This window comes from Artemia sp. Qi Xiang Cuo, chromosome 12 (assembly GCF_049724085.1).
Source record: "Artemia sp. Qi Xiang Cuo chromosome 12, ASM4972408v1, whole genome shotgun sequence".
In the NCBI taxonomy this organism is placed as follows: domain Eukaryota; kingdom Metazoa; phylum Arthropoda; class Branchiopoda; order Anostraca; family Artemiidae; genus Artemia; species Artemia sp. Qi Xiang Cuo.
The window spans coordinates 2,038,903-2,058,581 of record NC_142805.1 but is presented as its reverse complement, the minus strand read 5'-3'; the positions used below and the strand labels follow the sequence as shown (position 1 = coordinate 2,058,581).

The following is a 19,679-nucleotide window of genomic DNA, read 5'->3' as shown; positions in this document are numbered from 1 at the left end:
AGCAAGGTATTGACTAGGGGGCTAACCCCCTAATAAACGTATTAAAAATATATGAATATAGAAGTTCGTTACGTAAGTTAATTCGTAAGTTACGTATATTTATTACTAATAAAAACGTTCGTAAATAAATTAAACAAGTTTCGAGAAAGCCATTTAACTAAATAAAAGTAAATCAATATGAAAATTTTGTTTTAATTATTCATGTACGGTGAGCCAAGATCAAAACCTGCATTTATTCAAAAACGTTCAAAAATTAAATAAAAAAAAAAGTTTTTTAAACTGAAAGTAAGGAGCGACATTAAAACTTAAAACGAACAGAAATTATTCTGTATATGAAAGAGACTGTCTTCTCCTCAACGCCTCGCTCTTTACGCAAAAGTTTGACTCTGTCTCACAACTTTATTTTTTAAAACAATAAAAAAATTTAGCGTAAAGAGCGAAGCGTTGAGGAGGAGACAGTCTCTTTCATATACAGAATAATTTCTGTTCGTTTTAAGTTTTAATGTCGCTCCTTACTTTCAGTTTAAAAAACTTTTTTTTTTATTTAATATATATATATATTTATATATATATATATATACTACGAAAACTTTACGAAAAAGAAAGTTTTTTTAAAGAAAAGTAAAGGCCATATTAAGCTTAAGGTCAGTAGAAATAGAAGCCTACAATAACTCAAACTCAAAATGACCAGAAATTATTATTAAAGAATAAAAAAGGAAAGGAGAATAATTGGTATGGCTGTAACACTGCATATAAATTTATATAAATGTATATATAGTGGGCTGTAATAATGCAAAAGGTAAATATAACATTGGTTTAAGAATGGAAAGAAAGACAAGGAATAAATAGGGCTATTGTGGCAACTTTTACCACAACAACCAATAATTAGAACTCAAGTCCTAAAATTGTTCTCAATCAGGAACCCTTATCGCTATCTAAATTCAGAAAGTGCAAAGATTTTCAAACAGAGGTGTTTATTGTTTAAAGTTCAGGAAAGGTCTGCCCATTTCATATGAAAACATTGATTGAAAACAAAACTAGTTTTATCTAGGCTCTCTGCCAAAACAGGTAACTAGATTTTTCAAATATCATAGGAACTACAATCTGAGAAAATAAATATCACGACGTGAAAAAAAATGATAAACCATCCAGTTGCGGATCCAGAGGGGGGGGGGCGAGGGGTAACCCCGTAAAGTAGTCTAAAGTATTGTTATCTACCTAATTAACGCAAGTTTGCATTAATTAAACTTGCTCCTAACGTAAGTTGGTCGAATCAACCTATTTTGCGCCCCCCCCCCCTAAAAAATCCTGGATCCGCCCCTGAAACCATCACACCTACCCCACCAGTTATTAGAAGAAGAAAAAATTCCTTATTTTCACAAATTTCATCAACCCCCCCCCCCCGCCCCCTTTTTGATAAAATCCTACATAGGCCAATCAGTTGAGTCCACGTAAATAATAGATTAAGTCATAATTTGAATATAAATTAATTCATACCTGTGAGATGGCACGCTTGCAAACCACTTGGCTGGCTCACCAAGTTTTTTTCTGCTTTCGCAATTACGAATAATGCACTTGGTAACCATTTCTCAGTGATTGACGATAACAGACTAATCCGCTAAGGCAGAAATAAGTGGGAGGAGCTTTTTGTTCGCACCGAGACCGAAGACCAGAAATTATCTGCGATAAGCTTACTGTCTATAAACTGTGCCCTCAGTCAACAGTTTTGGCCGATCAGTCAACAGTACGAGCTTTATGCACAAGCTACAAGGGTTGCCATCTGTATCACGTGCTATTGTAGCACTATTTCATTATGTGTAGCACTATAACACATGCTCAGGATTGCCATATATAGCACGAAAGTGCTTTTTTAGCACTATTACAATCAATTTTTCGTTCGTAGCACCGAAAATCGCTGTAAAGCACGCAAATTTGGGCAATTGTAGCACTTTAAGAACTGACCAGGGTGGCAACGCTGCAAGCTACATCGAAGTCACACTTGTCAATGAAAAAAAGTTATATTATATGAATGACATGAGTTTTTCTTGATTCTAACACCACAGCTGTACTTAAGAACCAGAAAAACTAAAATGGCAAGAAATTGGGTTGAAGAGCTTGTACCACCAGTAAATTTCTTCCAACTATTCTTTATTAATACTTTGTCCTTCTATTATATCCTGTTTTCCTGTTACAGACAGAAAAACTACTGTTCTAAGCTTGCATCTTCCCTAGTTTCAAAAAATTACACCTTAGCTTTTGACTCTGATTGGTCAGTCCCGAGTTTTATGCTTAGGAGTTGAACTACGTTTAATTCGAGACGTTCGGAATGACATACATAATTGGAACTACAGTCTTGCGTAATTAAGTGTGGCAATAGTGTAACCAGGGCATAATAAATTTCAACCAACGTGTACTAGTACTAGTACATTTTATTTAGACGAATACGGGGAAAATTTTATTTTTGAGTTTCCTTTTTAACTAAACCTTTGGGATGTTTCAGTTTCACCATTCGGTTCAGGCTAATATGCTACAATTTCTAGAGATTTCTTTTACAGATTAGTTAAAAAAAATGTTTCCACAAAATAAGTTTTTCAAAGAAAAGTACCGAACATGAATTAAACCAAAAATGAGGTAAAATAAAATCAAATGATCTACCAAGCGTCAAACTACCACAAATTAGCATCGTTAAATAAACGAAACACAAAACGAACAGAAATTACAATAAGTTTGCACGGTCAATACGCTATTAAATGCTGTTTTGCCTTGTAGATTAAAATTGAGCTATTAGATGGATAGTCTGACTACAAATTGGTCCTGTGATTTATTTGGGTTAATATTCTTCAATCGGGTTTCTACTTCAGATTTGGTTATATTAATGGGGGCCATGCCATTTAAAATTTCATACCTGGGGGGATCTGAAATTGGAGTAATATTAGGGACAGTAAATAGCGAGATGGAGTTCTTAATATAGTTCAAAAACATATAGTCAAAAACATAATTCCCATCTGGAAATCAACTACGTTGAACAAAATGGCTATCTCAAAATTTTGATTGGATGTGTTTGGGGTGGAGGGCGAGAAAGGGGTGTTAATGACCTTCCAATCACTTTCGACTATTAAAAAGGGCACTAGCCACTCCAATTTCCAATCGAATGAGCCCTTTTCGAAGTTTCAAATTCAACTCCTTCGATACGAAGTGTACTGGTCCGGAAAAAAAAATAATACATTGTGCCAACATCGTTCTTTACTTAGGCAGCGCTATTCCGCTGCCTATGATACAAAACTGCTGCTCCAAGCATCCATCTTGTCTAGTTTCAAAAGGTCATGCCTTAACCCCGTTAATTTTTTTGTGGGGGGGGGGGGTATATTTGCCATAATAATAAAAAAAATTCATTTTTGACAGGTGAAGAAACCGAAAATAGTCTCAACTCAGTATTATGAGTCAACAGTTTTAAGACTATTCTTTTTAGAAGCATATTTTTTCAGTCAAGTAATAATTTTTCTGGCTTTGTCCTCATTCCTCAGGGTCTGAATATAATTTTTTCGTCTGTTTCGAATAAACCCATTTTTTTACTGTTTTTTGCTATTTATATGATGCTATTTATTGCTATTTATTTGCTATTTATATTTATATGATGGTTATGAGATACAACTATCTAATATAGCTGAATTGAAGACTCGCTCGATTAAAGTACTTAACGCTAAAAGCGCTACGAAACGCTTTTCTAAACATTTTTATTGCTTATAAAAGTAGAGGAGGGGGTTCTACTCGTGACAGGACTCCTTATATGGGCATAGAATACTGACGGGACTCCATATATGGGCATAGAGTCCCTAGGGAGAACACGGGGTTAATGGGGTCAATGACCTCTTTCTCCATGGTCTCTTTCTCCAGGTGTGTTTTTGGCACGCTCTCAGCGAATGTTATGATCCAGAAATAGTATTTGTTGTTGTTTCCGAGGCAAATGTCAAGGTCAATGTTGTTGTTGTTGTTGTAAATGCACGCTCTCAGCGAATGTTATGAGTTTCCAGAAATTTGGAACACCTGTGCTGTCGACCTCAATTCCCCTATCGTGAATCAATAATTCCCTTTAGAAACAACAAATTAATTCCCCTTTCTTGACAGATCAATCAACCAATGACATCATCTGTCATAATTTAAAAATTTTCGCCTAGAAGCGATTCTCCAGGAATAGATCCAAGTCATTAATGTCTTTGCCTCGGAAACAACTCTTTTGGTCGAACTCCAAAGGATATTAATAACCAAACGCCATGGAAACAATTCTCCAAGAAACATCTTAGCGATGAATTGTTTTAGCGCGGGAATCAGGTTTCTTATTAATTTGAAATGCCTCAGCGCAGAGATGCCAAAAACAAAAGGAACACGCTGAAATTACGTTTAGGGATTATTTGGGCGAAACCGTTTTATCCATTTTATGGGATTATTTTGGCGAAACAGTTAGAGACATTTTGAAAGAAGATTTTAGAAGAGAATTTGAGGGTGAAACTCTGTGGTCGTTATAATACACAAGTTCCATTTGAACAGTGTTGTGAGGTCCTCTACCCCAACCCCAAAGGGTTCCAATCCCTCTACCCCAACCCCGAAGGCAACCCCCGGTACTCAAAGGTCCCCCAAGCTCCCAAAGGGCCACCGGCACCCCCAAAGGCCCACCCCAGACCCTCAAAGGCCCTCCTCTGGTCCTCAAAGGGCCCCCGGACCCCCAAAGGGCCCCCGGACCCCAAAGGCCCCCCCCGGTCCTCAAAGGTCCCCCGGGCCCGAGAAGCACCGCGGGGAAGGAATGCGCCCCATGGGGATGCGCCGCAGGGGGATGCGCCGCGGGTGGGGGGAAGCTCCGCAGGGATGCCCCGCAGGGATGCGCCGCAGGGATGCGCCGCTTTTTGTTAGAGTTCTAGTTTACTTTAATTTTAGTTAAGAGTTTGATGCTTTACCTTTGAGTTTCAGTTAGAGTTCTTGTTTAGTGTTAGTTAAGAATTTAGAGTTTTTAGCTTAGTGTTTTTATTGAAGTTCTAGTTTAGTTTAGTTTTAGTTAATAGTTTAGAGTTTTAGCTTAGAGTCTTAGCTTAGAGTTTTTGTTAGAGTTCTAGTTTAGTTTAATTTTAGTTAAGAGTTTGATGTTTTACCTTTGAGTTTCAGTTAGAGGTCTAGTTTAGTTTAGTTTTAGTTAAGAGTTTAGAGTTTTAAGCTTAGAGTCTTAGCTTAGAGTTTTTGTTGAAGTTCTACTTTAGTTTAGTTATAGTTAAAAGTTTAGAGTTTTAGCTTAGAGTCTTAGCTTAGAGTTTTGTTAGAGTTCTAGTTTATTTTAATTTTATTTTAGATTTTAGAGTTTTAGCTTAGTATTAGCTTAGAGTTTTTTTGTTAGAGTTATAGTTTAGTTTAATTTTAGTTAAAAGTTTGATTTTTTTAACTTTGAGTTTCAGTTAGAGTTTTAGTTTAGTTTTAGTTAAGAGTTTGGTGTTTTACCTTAGAGTCTTAGCTTAGAGTTTTAATTTGAGTTCTAGTTTAGTTTAGTTTTAGTTAAGATTTTAGAATTTTAGCTTAGAATTTTTTTGTTAGAGTTCTAGTTTAGTTTAATTTTAGCTAAGAGTTTGATTTTTTTACCTATGAGTTTCAGTTAGAGTTCTAGTTTAGTTTTAGTTAATAGTTTAGAGTTTTAGCATAGAGTCTTAGCTTAGAGTTTTTGTTAGAGTTCTAGTTTAGTTTAATTTTAGTTAAGAGTTTGATGTTTTACCTTTGAGTTTCAGTTATAGTTCTAGTTTAATTTAGTTTTAGTTAAGAATTTAGAGTTTTTAGCTTAGAGTCTTAGCCTAGAGTTTTTGTTGAAGTTCTAGTATAGTTTAGTTTTAGTTAATAGTTTAGAGTTTTAGCAGAGAGTCTTAGCTTAGAGTTTTTGTTAGAGTTCTAGTTTATTTTAATTTTATTTTAGAGTTTAGATTTTTAGATTAGTATTAGCTTAGAGTTTTTTTTTTTATATTTATATTTTATTTTAATTTTTTTTGATATTTTTATTTTTTTACATTTTTTTTTAAGTTATATTTTTTTTTTAGTTTTATTTAATATTTTGATGTTTTACATTAGAGTCTTATATTAGAGTTTTTATTTGATTTCTATTTTAGTTTAGTTTTAGTTAAGATTTTAGAATTTTAGCTTAGAGTTTTTTTGTTAGAGTTCTAGTTTAGTTTAATTTTAGCTAAGAGTTTGATTTTTTTACCTATGAGTTTCAGTTAGAGTTCTAGTTTAGTTTTAGTTAAGAGTTTAGAGTTTTTAGCTTAGAGTTTTTATTGAAGTTCTAGTTTAGTTTAGTTTTAGACAATAGTTTAGAGTTTTAGCTTAGAGTCTTAGCTTAGAGTTTTTGTTAGAGTTCTAGTTTAGCTTAATTTTAGTTAAGAGTTTGATGTTTTACCTTTGAGTTTCAGTTAGAGTTCTAGTTTAGTTTAGTTTTAGTTAAGAGTTTAGAGTTTTTAGCTTAGAGTCTTAGCTTAGAGTTTTTGTTGAAATTCAAGTTTAGTTTAGTTTTAGTTAATAGTTTAGAGTTTTAGCTTAGAGTCTTAGCTTAGAGTTTTTGTTAGAGTTCTAGTTTATTTTAATTTTATTTTAGAGTTTAGAGTTTTAGCTTAGTCTTAGCCTAGAGTTTTTTTGTTAGAGTTCTAGTTTAGTTTAATTTTAGTTAAGAGTTTGATTTTTTTACCTTTGAGTTTCAGTTAGAGTTTTAGTTTCGTTTTAGTTAAGAGTTTGGTGTTTTACCATAGAGTCTTAGGTTAGAGTTTTAATTTGAGTTCTAGTTTAGTTTAATTTTAGCTAAGAGTTTGATTTTTTACCTATGAGTTTCAGTTAGAGTTCTAGTTTAGTTTTAGTTAAGAGTTTAGAGTTTTAGATTAATGTATTAGCTTAGAGTTTTATGTTAGAGTTCTATTTTATTTTGGTTTTGGTTAAGATTTTAGAATTATAGCTTAGAGTTTTTTTTTTTAGAGTTATAGTTTATTTTAATTTTAGCTAAGAGTTTGATTTTTTACCTATGAGTTTCAGTTAGAGTTATAGTTTAGTTTTAGTTAATAGTTTGGTGTTTTAACTTAATGTCTTAGCTTAGAGTTTTTAGTTAGAGTTTTAGTTTATTTTAGTTTTAGTTCAGAGTTTGGAGTTGTACATTAGAGACCTATCTTAAAATTTTAGTTTATTTTAGTTTTGTTTAATAGTTTAGAGTTTTAAAATAGATTCTTAGTTTTGAGTTTTGTTATAGTTATTTTTTAATTTAAATTTAGTTAAGAGTTTAGAGTTTTACATTAGATACATAGATTAGAATTTTAGTTTAGTTTAGTTTTAGTTAAAATTCTAGAATTTTAGCTTAGAGTCTTAGCAGAGAGTTTTTGTTAGAGTTCTAGTTTAGTTTAGTTTTAGTTAAGAGTTTAGAGTTTTAGCCTAGAGTCATATCTCAGAGTTTTCGTTAGAGTTCTAGTTTAGTTTTAGTTATGAGTTTAGAATTTTACCTTAGAATCTTAGCTTAGAGTGTTTGTTAGAGTTATAGTTTATTTTAGTTTTAGTTAAGAGTTTAGAGTTTTTAGCTGAGAGTCATAGCCAAGAGTTTTTGTCGAAGTTCTAGTTTAGTTCAGTTTTAGTTAAGAGATTAGAGTTTTAGCTTATAGTCTTTGCTTAGAATTTTTTTTAGAGTTGAAGTTTATTTTAGTTTTAGTTAAGAGCTTAGAGTTTTTAGCTCAGAGTCTTAGCTTAGAGTTTTTATTAGAGTTCTAGTTTAGTTTAGATATAGTTAAGAGTTTAGTGTTTTTTAGCTTAGAGTCTTAGTTTATAGTTTTTTGTTGAAGATATAGTTTAGTTTAGAGTTTTAGCTTATACTTAGAGTTTTAATTATAGTTCTAGATTACTTTAGTTTTATGTGAGAGTTTAGAGTTTTATCTTAGATTCTTAGCCTAGAGTTTTTGTTAGAGTTCTATTCTAGTTTAGTATTAGTTAATAGTTTAGATTACTAGCTTTGAATTTTAGTTTAGTTTTAGTTACGAATTTAGAGTTTTATAATATAGTCGTAGCTTATAATTTTGTTAGAGTTGTAGTTTAGTTTACATGCAGTTAAGAGTTTAGAGTTTTACCTTAGAGACATAGCTTAGAATTTTATTTTAGTTTAGTTTCAGTCTATATTTTTGAAGTTTAGCTTAGAGTCATAGCAGAGAGTTTTTGTTAGAGTTCTAGTTTAGTTTAGTTTTAGTTAAGAGTTTAGAGTTTTAGCCTAGAGTCGGGTTTAGTTTAGTTTTAGTTAAGAGTTTAGAGTTTTACCTTAGAGTCCTAGCTTAGAGTTTTTGTTAGAGTTCGAGTATAGTTTAATTTTAGTTAAGAATTTGATATTTTACCTTTGAGTTTCAGTTAGAGTTCTAGTTTAGTTTACTTTTAGTTAATAGTTTAGAGTTTTACCTTGGAGTTTTAGCTTATATTTTTAGTTATAGTTCTAGTTTTGCTTAGTTTTAGTTAAGAGTTTAGAATTTTATCTTTAAGTCTTAGCTCATAGTTTTTGTTGGAGCTCGAGTTTAGTTTAATTTAACTTAATAATTTATATTTCCATGTCAGAGTTTTTTTTGTTATACTTCTATTTTAATATTATTTTATTTCAGAGTTTTATTTTTTTACATTTTATTTTAAATTATAATTCTATTTTAGTTTTATTTAATATGTTTGTGTTTTGAATTATAGTTTAAGTTATAGTTATATTTTAGTTTTAGTTAAGAGTTTGGTGTTTTACCTTAGAGTCTTAGCTTAGAGTTTTTTTTTTAGGGTTCTAGTTTAGTTTAATTTTAGTTAAGAGTTTGATTTTGTACATCTGAGTTTCAGTTAGAGTTCTAGTTTAGTTTTAGTTAAGATTTTTGAGTTTTACCTTAGAGTCTTATATTAGATTTTTGAGTTAGAGTTTTAGTTTAGTTTTAGTTAATAGTTTAGAGTTTTAGCTTAGGTTCTTAGCATAGAGTTTTTTTTTAGAGTTCTAGTTTATTTTAGGTTTAGTTAAGAGTATAGTTTTAACCATAGAGTCTTAGTTTAGAGTTTTTGTTAAAGTTTTAGTTTATTTTAGTTTTAGTTAATAGTTTAGAGTTTTAACTTATAGTCTTAGCTTAGAGTTTTTGTTAGAGTTGAAGTTTAGTTTAGTAATAGTTAAGAGTTTGGTGTTTTACCATAGAGTCATAGCATAGAGTTTTAGTTCTAGTTTAGTTTAGTTTTAGTTGAGAGTTTAGAATTTTAGCTTAGACTCTTAGCTTAGAGTTTTTGTTAGATTTCTAGTTTAGTTTAGTTTTAGTCAAGAGTTTAGAGTTTTTTGCTTAGATTCATAACTTAGAGCTTTTGTTGAAGCTATATCTTAGCTTAGTTTTAGTTAAGAGTTTATAGTTTTAGCTTAGTTTCTTAGCTTAGAGTTTTTGTTAGAGTTATAGTTTAGTTTAGTTTTAGTTAAGAGTTTAGAGTTTTAGCTTAGAGTCTTATCTTAGAGTTATAGTTAGAGTTGAAGTTTAGTTTAGTTATATTTAATAATTTAGAGTTTTTAGCTTATATTCAAAGTTTAGAGTTTTTTTTATAGTTCTAGTTTAGTTTAGTTAAGAGTTTAGAGTTTTATCATAGAGTCATAGGTTAGAGTTTTTGTTGAAGTTGAAGTTTAGTTTAGTCATAGTTAAGAATTTAGAGTTTTTATCTTAGAGTCATAGCTTAGAGATTTTGAACTTCTAGTTAAGTTTAGTTAAGAGTTTAGAGTTCCACCTTAGAGTCTTAGCTTAGAATTTTAATTAGAGTTGAAGTTTCGTTTACTTATAGTTAAGGGTGTAGAGTTTTAGCTTGGAGTTATAGCTTAGAGTTTTAGTTAGAGTTCTAGCTTAGTTTAGTTTTAGTTAAGAGTTTAGAGTTTTAACTTAGATTGTTAGCTTATTTTTTTATTTAGAATTCTAGTTTAGTTTAGTTTTAGTTAAGAGTTTTGAGTTTTACCTTAAAGTCTTAGATTAGAGTTTTAGTTAGGGTTGAAGTTCCGTTTAGTTTAGTTATAGTTAAGAGTTTATAATTTTAGCTTAGAGTCTTAGCTTAGAGTTTTAGTTAGAGTTATTGTTTAGTTTAGTTTTAGTTAAGAGTTATAGCTTTAGCATAGAATCGTAGCTTAGAGATTTAGTTAGAGTTGAAGTTTAGTCCAAACTAGCATATAAAATTGACAAAATATAAGCATCAGAGTGAATAATTTTTTTATCAACATCTTATGCCAGTTACATTGAAAAAAATTGACAGAATCTAAGTGTCAGAGTGAATAATTTTTTTATCAACATCCATTGTCAGATGCATCGAATAAAAATTGACAAAATTTAAATATCAGAATGAATAAATGCTTTAACAACATCCTTCATCGGTTTCGTTGGTTAAAATTGGCAAAATCTAAGTATCAGTCAGATTAAATTCTACATCATCATCCTTTTTCTCGGATACATAGATTAAAATTAACAAAATCTAAGTGTTAGAGTGATAATATTCTTAATGGCTTGTTAGCTCAGTTGGTTAGAGCGTCATGCTAATAACGCGAAGGTCGAGGGTTCGATCCCCTCACGAGCCATAGTTTTGACCTTCGTATGGTAACTCCATAAGTTATTTTAAGGATATATTTTATATCAACATGCAAAGTCGACATAGGCTTATTTCATTTTTAAGGTTCATTTAGACGAGGTTACGTGCGCAGTTCTATTATTAAAGACAATCGTTCAAACTCGTTCATCTAACCTCCAAAACAATCGGTTAGGTTAGGTATAAATAAATATTAATAAATAAATAGAAACATTTCTACATGTTTAAGTTAGGTTAGGTTAACTTATCATGAGTGCTCATGATAAGTTAACCTAAACTTTTCCGGCGAGTATGGTTAGGTTAGGTTAGGCTAGATTAAGTTAGGTTAGGTTAAGTTAGGGTTAGGTTAGCCCATGTACGCTTCACTTAGGTTAGCTTAGGTTAGGTGAGAGACAGGCAAAAAGTTAGGTGTACGATTAGGTTAGGTTAGGTTAGATTAATTTAGGTTAGGTTAAGTTAGGTTAGGCTAGGCTAGGTTAGCCTACGTACGCGCGCGTACTTAGGCTAACCTAGCCTAACCTAACTTAACCTAACCTAACTTAATCTAACCTAACCTAACCTAATCGTACACCTAACTTTTTGCCTGTCTCTCACCTAACCTAAGCTAACCTAAGTGAAGCGTACATGGGCTAACCTAACCTAACTTAACCTAACCGAACTTAATCTAGCCTAACCTAACCTAACCATACTCGCCGGAAAAGGTTAGGTTAACTTATCATGAGCACTCATGATAAGTTAACCTAACCTAACTTAAACATGTAGAAATGTTTCTATTTATTTATTAATATTTATTTATACCTAACCTAACCTATTGTTTTGGAGGTTAGATGAACAAGTTTGAACGATTGTCTTTAATAATAGAACTGAACACGTAACCTCGTCTAAATGAACCTTAAAAATGAAATAAGGCTATGTCGACTTTGCATGTTGATATAAAATATATCCTTAAAATAACTTATGGAGTTACCATACGAAGGTCAAAACTATGGCTCGTGAGAGGATCGAACCCTCGACCTTCGCGTTATTAGCATGACGCTCTAACCAACTGAGCTAACAAGCCATTAAGAATATTATCACTCTAACACTTAGATTTTGTTAATTTTAATCTATGTATCCGAGAAAAAGGATGTTCATGTAGAATTTAATCTGAGTGATACTTAGATTTTGCCAATTTTAACCAGCGAAACCGATGAGAGATGTTGTTAAAGCATTTATTCATTCTGATATTTAAATTTTGTCAATTTTTATTCGATGCATCTGACAAAGGATGTTGATAAAAAAAATTATTAACTCTGACACTTAGATTCTGTCAATTTTTTCAATGTAACTGGCATAGGATGTTGATAAAAAAATTATTCACTCTGATGCTTATATTTTGTCAATTTTATATGCTAGTTTGGACTAAACTTCAACTCTAACTAAATCTCTAAGCTACGATTATATGATGAAGCTATAACTCTTAACTAAAACTAAACTAAACAATAACTCTAATTAAAACTCTAAGATAATACTATAATATAAAATTATAAACTCTTAGATATAACTAAACTATACGAAACTTCAATCCTAACTAAAACTCTAATCTAAGACTTTAAGGTAAAACTCAAAACTCTTAACTAAAACTAAACTTAACTAGAACTCTAAATAAAACAATAAGCTAACACTTTAAGGTAAAACTCTAAACTCTTAACTAAAACTAAACTAAGCTAGAACTCTAACTAAAACTCTAAGCTATAACTCCAAGCTAAAAATCTAAACCCTTAACTATAAGTAAACTAAACTTCAACTCTAATTAAAACTCTAAGATACGACTCTAAGATGGAACTCTAAACTCTTAACTAAACTAAACTAGAAGTTCAAAAACTCTAAGCTATGACTCTAAGATAAAAACTCTAAATTCTTAACTATGAATAAACTAAACTTCAACTTCACCAAAAACTCTAACCTATGACTCTATGATATAACTCTAAACTCTTAACTAAACTAAACTAGAACTCTAACAAAATCTCTAAGCTAAGAATCTAAGCTAAAAACTCTAAACTCTTAACTATAACTAAACTAAACTTCAACTCTAACTAAAACTCTAAGCTAAGACTCTAGGCTAAAACTCTAAATTCTTAACTAAAATAAACTAGAACTCTAACAAAAACTCTAAGCTAAGAAACTAAGCTAAAACTATAAACTCTTAACTAAAACTAAACTAAGCTATAGCTTCAACAAAAACTCTAAGTTATGAATCTAAGCAAAAAACTCTAAACTCTTGACTAAAACTAAACTAAACTAGAAATCTAACAAAAACTCTAAGCTAAGAGTCTAAGCTAAAATTCTAAACTCTCAACTAAAACTAAACTAAACTAGATCTCTAACTAAAACTCTAATCTATGACTCTATGGTAAAACACCAAACTCTTAACTATTACTAAACTAAACTTCAACTCTAACAAAAACTCTAAGCTAAGACTCTAAGTTAAAACTCTAAACTGTTAACTAAAACTAAAATAAACTAAAACTTCAACGAAAACTCTAAGCTAAGACTCTATGGTAAAAACTAAACTCTTAACTAAACCTAAAATAACCTAGAACTCTAAAAACAAAACCTAAGCTAAGACTCTAATCTGAACTTCTAAATTCTTAACCAAAACTAAACTAAAATAGAACCCTAACTAAAAACTCTAAGCTAAGACTCTAAGGTAAAACACCAAACTCTTAACTAAAACTAAACTAGAACTCTAACTGAAACTGAGAGGTACAAAATTAAACTCTTAACTAAAATTAAACTAAACTAGAACCCTAACAAAAAAAAACTCTAAGCTAAGACTCTAAGGTAAAACACCAAACTCTTAACTAAAACTAAACTAGAACTCTAACTGTAACTCTAAGGTAAAACATCAAACTCTTAACTAAAACTAAACTAGAACTCTAATTGAAACTCAATGGTAAAAAAATAAAACTCTTAACTAAAATTAAAGTAAACTATAAGTATAACAAAAAAACTCTAAGATAAAACTATAAACTCTTAAATAAAATTAAACTAAACTAGAACTCTAACAAAAAATCTGAGCTAAGACTCTAAGCTAAAATTCTAAACTATTAACTAAAACTAAACAAAACTAGAACTCTAACTAAAATTCTAAGCTAAAACTCCAAGTTAAAACGCTAAACTCTTAACTAAAAGTAAACTAAACTATAACTCTAACTGAAACTCAAAGGTAAAATATAAAATTATTAAATAAAATTAAACTAAACTATAACTCTAACAAAAACTCTAAGCTAGGACTATAAGGTAAAACTCTAAACTCTTAACTAAAACTAAACTAAACTCGACTCTAGGCTAAAACTCTAAACTCTTAACTAAAACTAAACTAAACTAGAACTCTAACAAAAACTCTCTGCTATGACTCTAAGCTAAAATTCTAAAATATTAACTAAAACTAAACTAAAATAAAATTCTAAGCTATGTCTCTAAGGTAAAACTCTAAACTCTTAACTACATGTAAAGTAAACTAGAACTCTAACAAAACTCTAAACTAAGAATCTATGCTAAAACTCTAAACTCGTAACTAAAACTAAACTAAACTAAAAGTATAAGCTATTACTCTAAACTATTAAATAAAACTAAACTAAACTAGAACTCTAACAAAAACTCCAAGCTAAGACTCTAAGCTAAAACTCTAAACTCTCAACAAAAACTAAACTAAAATAGAACTCTAATTAAAAATCTAAGTCTAAGCTAAAACTCTAAACTAAAATAGAACTTCAACAAAAAACTTTAAACTAAGACTCTAAGCTAAAAAACACTAAACTCTTAACTATATCTAAACTAAACTAGAACTCTAATAAAAACTCTAAGCTAAGACTCTGAGCTAAAAACTCTAAGCTCTTAACTAAAACTAAAATAAACTTCAACTCTAACAAAAACTCTAAGCTAAGACTCTAAGCTAAAACTCTAAACTATTAACTAAAACTGAACTAAACTAGAACTTCGACAAAAACTCTAGGCTATGACTCTCAGCTAAAAACTCTAAACTCTTAACTAAAACTAAACTAAACTATAACTCTAACAAACACTCTAAGCTAAGATTCTAAGGTAAAATTCTAAACTCATAACTAAAACTAAACTAGAACTCTAACAAAAACTCTGAGATATGACTCTAGGCTAAAACTCTAAACTCTTAACTAAAACTAAACTAAACTAGAACTCTAACAAAAACTCTCAGCTAAGACTATAAGCTAAAATTCTAGAATTTTAACTAAAACTAAACTAAACTAAAATTATAAGCTATGTCTATAATGTAAAACTATAAACTCTTAACTACATGTAAACTAAACTAGAACTCTAACAAAACTCTAAACTAAGACTCTATGTTAAAACTCTAAACTCTTAACTAAAACTAAACTAAAATTCTAAGCTAGGTCTCTAAGGTAAAACTCCAAACTCTTAACTAAAACTAAAAATAAACTATAACTCTAACTAAAAACTCTAAGCTAAGACATTAAGCTAAAACACCAAACTCTTAACTAAAACTAAACTAGAACTCTAACTGAAACTCATAGGTAAAAAATCAAACTCTTAGCTAAAATTAAACTAAACTAGAACTCTAACAAGAAAACTCCAAGCTAAAATTCTAAAATCTTAACCAAAACTAAAATAAACTCGAACCATAACATAAAACTATAAGCTAAGACATTAATATAAAATTATAAACTCTTAACTAAAACTAAACTAGAACTCTAACTGAAACTCATAGTTAAAAAATCAAACTCTTAGCTAAAATTAAACTAAACTAGAACTCAAATTAAAACTCTAAGCTAAGACTCTATGGTAAAACACCAAACTCTTAACTAAAACGAAACTAAAACTCTAACTGAAACTCAAAGGTAAAAAAATCAAACTCTTAACTAAAATTAAACTAAACTAGAACTCTAACAAAAAAACTCTAAGCTAAGACTAAGCTAAAACTCTAAACTCTAAAATAAAATTTAAATAAACTATAACTATAACAAAAACTCTAAGCTAAGACTCTAAGCTAAAACTCTAAACTATTAACTAAAACTAAACTATACTAGAACTTCAACAAAAACTCTAAGCTAAGACTCTAAGCTAAAAACTCTAAACTCTTAACTAAAAGTAAACTAAAACTCTAACTGAAACTCATAGGTAAGAAAATCAAACTCTTAGCTAAAATTACACTAAACTAGAACTCTAACAAAAAAACTCTAAGCTAAAATTCTAAAATATTAACTAAAACTAAACTAAACTATAAATAAAATTAAAAATCTAAGCTAAGACTCTAAGGTAAAAAACAAAAATATTGACTAAAAATAAAATAAAACTAAAACTGAAACTCAAAGGAAAAAAAATCAAACTCTTAACTAAAATTAAACTAAACAAGAACTCTAACAAAAAAACTCTAAGCTAAGACTAAGCTAAAACTCTAAACTCTAAAATAAAATTAAAATAAACTAGAACTCTAACAAAACTCTAAGCTAAGACTCTAAGCTACAACTCTAAACTTTTAACTATAACTAAACTAAAGTAGAACTTCAACAAAAACACTAAGCTAAGACTCTAAGCTAAAACTCTAAACTCTTAACTAAAACTAAACTAAACTAGAACTCTAACTGAAACTCAAAGGTAAAACATCAAACTCTTAAATAAAATTAAAATAAACTATAACCCTAACTAAAAATATAATATAAGACTCTAATCTAAAACTCTAAACTATTAACTAAAACTAAACTAAACTAGAACTTCAACAAAAACTCTAAGCTAAAAACTCTAAACTCTTAACTAAAACTAAACAAGAACTCTAACTGAAACTCAAAGGTAAAACATCAAACTCTTAACTAAAATTAAAGTAATTAACTAAAAAAAAAAGCATCCCTGCGGTGCATCCCTGCGGCGCTTCCCCCGACCCGCGGCGCATCCCCCTGCGGCGCATTCCTGCCCCGTGGCGCTTCTCGGGCCCGGGGGGCCTTTGAGGACTGGGAGGGGGGCTTTGGGGTCCGGGGGACCTTTGTGGGGTCCGGGGGCCCTTTGAGGACCAGAGGAGGGCCTTTGAGGGTCTGGGTGGGCCTTTGGGGGCGCCGGTGGCCCTTTGGGAGCTTGGGGGCCTTTTGAGTACCGGGGGTTTCCTTCGGGGTTGGGGTAGAGGGATTGGAACCCTTTGGGGTTGGGGTAGAGGACCTCACAACACTGTTCAAATGGAACTTGTGTATTATAACGACCACAGAGTTTCACCCTCAAATTCTCTTCTAAAATCTTCTTTTAAAATGTCTCTAACTGTTTCGCCGAAATAATCCCATAAAATGGATAAAACGGTTTCGCCCAAATAATCCCTAAACGTAATTTCAGCGTGTTCCTTTTGTTTTTGGCATCTCTGCGCTGAGGCATTTCAAATTAATAAGAAACCTGATTCCCGCGCTAAAACAATTCATCGCTAAGATGTTTCTTGGAGAATTGTTTCCATGGCGTTTGGTTATTAATATCTTTTGGAGTTCGACCAAAAGAGTTGTTTCCGAGGCAAAGACACTAATGACTTGGATCTATTACTGGAGAATCGCTTCTAGGCGAAAATTTTTAAATTCTGACAGATGATGTCATTGGTTGATTGATCTGTCAAGAAAGGGGAATTAATTTGTTGTTTCTAAAGGGAATTATTGATTCACGATAGGGGAATTGAGGTCGACAGCACAGGTGTTCCAAATTTCTGGAAACTCATAACATTCGCTGAGAGCGTGCACTTACAACAACAAGAACAACATTGACCTTGACATTTGCCTCGGAAACAACAACAAATACTATTTCTGGATCATAACATTCGCTGAGAGCGTGCCAAAAACACACCTGGAGAAAGAGACCATGGAGAAAGAGGTCATTGACCCCATTAACCACGTGTTCTCCCTAGGGACTCTATGCCCATATATGGAGTCCCGTCAGTATTCTATGCCCATATAAGGAGTCCCGTCACGAGTAGAACCCCCTCCTCTACTTATAAATATATTTAAAGACCATTTTTCTGCAGAATACCTAATTGTTCCAGTCGTCGTAAGCTTTTAATTCTTTTTTTGTATCCGCTTCTCAAGTTCAATTCCTTTTACGCAGGAAAATTATAAAAATATTTCAGACCTGAACAGTTCAGTTGCCAAATTGAAGAAACCCCTAAAACAAACAAACAAACAAAAATTTGACAAACCAGATGACATATCGATCGACTTTTAAATTTTTTTCTTAACTTTTGCTATTGGTTTATAAATTTTAACGAGGTCACCCACAGATAAGATGGATGTGGTCACTTATCTGTGGGTGTGGTCACCCACAGATAAGGTGAGGGGTAGGGTCAGCCCCTTAACACGTTAAACATTTACGAAAAGTGAACAACATGGTAATAATTTATCAGTCATAGAACTAGCCTACTGAACCTTTAAAATAGAAATGAATAAATAAAAGACCGACTATGTTCTCTGGGATCTGAGTTTGGCTTCTTTGGATTCCCAAACCCTAGTCATTGTCTTTAGTCATGTCATGGTCATAGTCAAAATCATGTTATAGCCAACGTGTTAGATACATTTAACCTCGAATATAATCCTTGAACATCCTCGAATTTAAGATACATTTAATCCTCGAACATTTAATCATTTACTTTAATCCTCGAATGTGTATGTCTGAACATAATGAACTTGATTTTAATGGTGTATATTTTTTGAACCAGTTACAATTTGTAGATCGTACTAGATTTGAAACAATTTCCGGATATCCGGAAATAAAGCAAGCACCAGCAGTGGATTAGGATTATTTTCCTTTACAATTAACTACCTTTGTCTCTGTGTTTCCTTTTTGTTTGTTTTATCAGATTCTTTACGTCCGATTTAAATGAACATTTATTTTTTTTTTCATTCAGAGCCTGAAAATTTAACTACTTCTTCAATGATCTCTTTTTCTTTGCAGAATGAAATGAAAAAGCTACAAGACGAAGTGGAACAACTTCGTAAACTGCGATTTGACCCTCGTGCTCCCATGCCCATTGAAATTTCCCATCCAATGAATGGGATAGCAAAAAGTCAGTCCAGAAGTAAACCAAAGAAGCCATGGAATGATAGTGACGATGAAAGTGAAGATGAAAGTGATGAATCTGATGACTTTGGTTTAGAAGCACTTGAAGAGGAGATGAGCAAAATGAAAGGAGAATTACAGCAGAGTAACCACGCCAAGATTGTGTGGGAACAAAACTATAATGATGCGGAAAAAGACCTGGCTTTAGCACAGGCAAATCTAGATGATATGGAAATGAGGTGTGTTGTTCTGGAAAGAAAGTTAAAACGTGCGATGCAAAATGCTGGATCTTCAATACCCGACTGCAAAGATATTGAATGTCAGACCGACCCACTTGAGCCTGACCCTGAACTTATTAAACAAGTGGAACGACAAGTGTTAGCTCGGCAAGAAAGTATAAGGCAAGAAAAAGATGAAAGCGATTCAGAAGAGGAAGATGAAGAAACAAAGAAACTCAATCAGCAACACAAGGAGTTGAGAATGTTCCAGTCAAAAATAAAATCGTATAAAGACAAACAAAAACAGGCTGTAAGTGAAAGATCGTTCTTAAAGCAGCAAATGAAGAAATTTCATAAGGATATACGTGTAGTGAAAAAAAAACATAAAGCACTGAAGAAGGAACTGGATAAACTTGCTAAGCAAATGCAAGAAGTAGAAGAAGATGATGATGAAAGTGACGAGGACGAGGAGGATTCCGAGAAGACGGGTAATAAATATTGATTGTATTATCCATTGGAATGTATTCCATTTGTCTTAACTGAACTGTAGCAACTAGGCCACCATTTCACAAACCATTATAATTCAATCGGTAGTTGTGATAATACTAGCGAAATTTTGTAATTTACAGCATGACAAGAAAAATAAGTCAAAATTCAAAAAAAGTATGCTTCCTGGGCTTTTGTATTTCTTTTTGTCTTAATTAGAATATTTGAAGTTTGAATCAATAAAATAAAGTTAAAATTCTAGAATAGACCGTCAAGAACTCTGACATGATTTCGTGTTTTCTATATCGTCTGAATAACGGGGAA

At 31.4% G+C, this 19,679-nt stretch overlaps 1 protein-coding gene across 1 annotated transcript in view; it reads left to right on the top strand.

The window, feature by feature from the left end:
* LOC148945657 (uncharacterized) overlaps window positions 1-19,679 on the top strand; it is a 149,429-nt gene that overhangs the window by 101,843 nt on the left and 27,907 nt on the right. Inside the window, exon 7 of the mRNA XM_089097859.1 lies at window positions 18,547-19,357. Coding sequence (XP_088953985.1) covers window positions 18,547-19,357 — 811 coding nt within the window. The remainder of the gene's footprint in view (window positions 1-18,546; window positions 19,358-19,679) is intronic.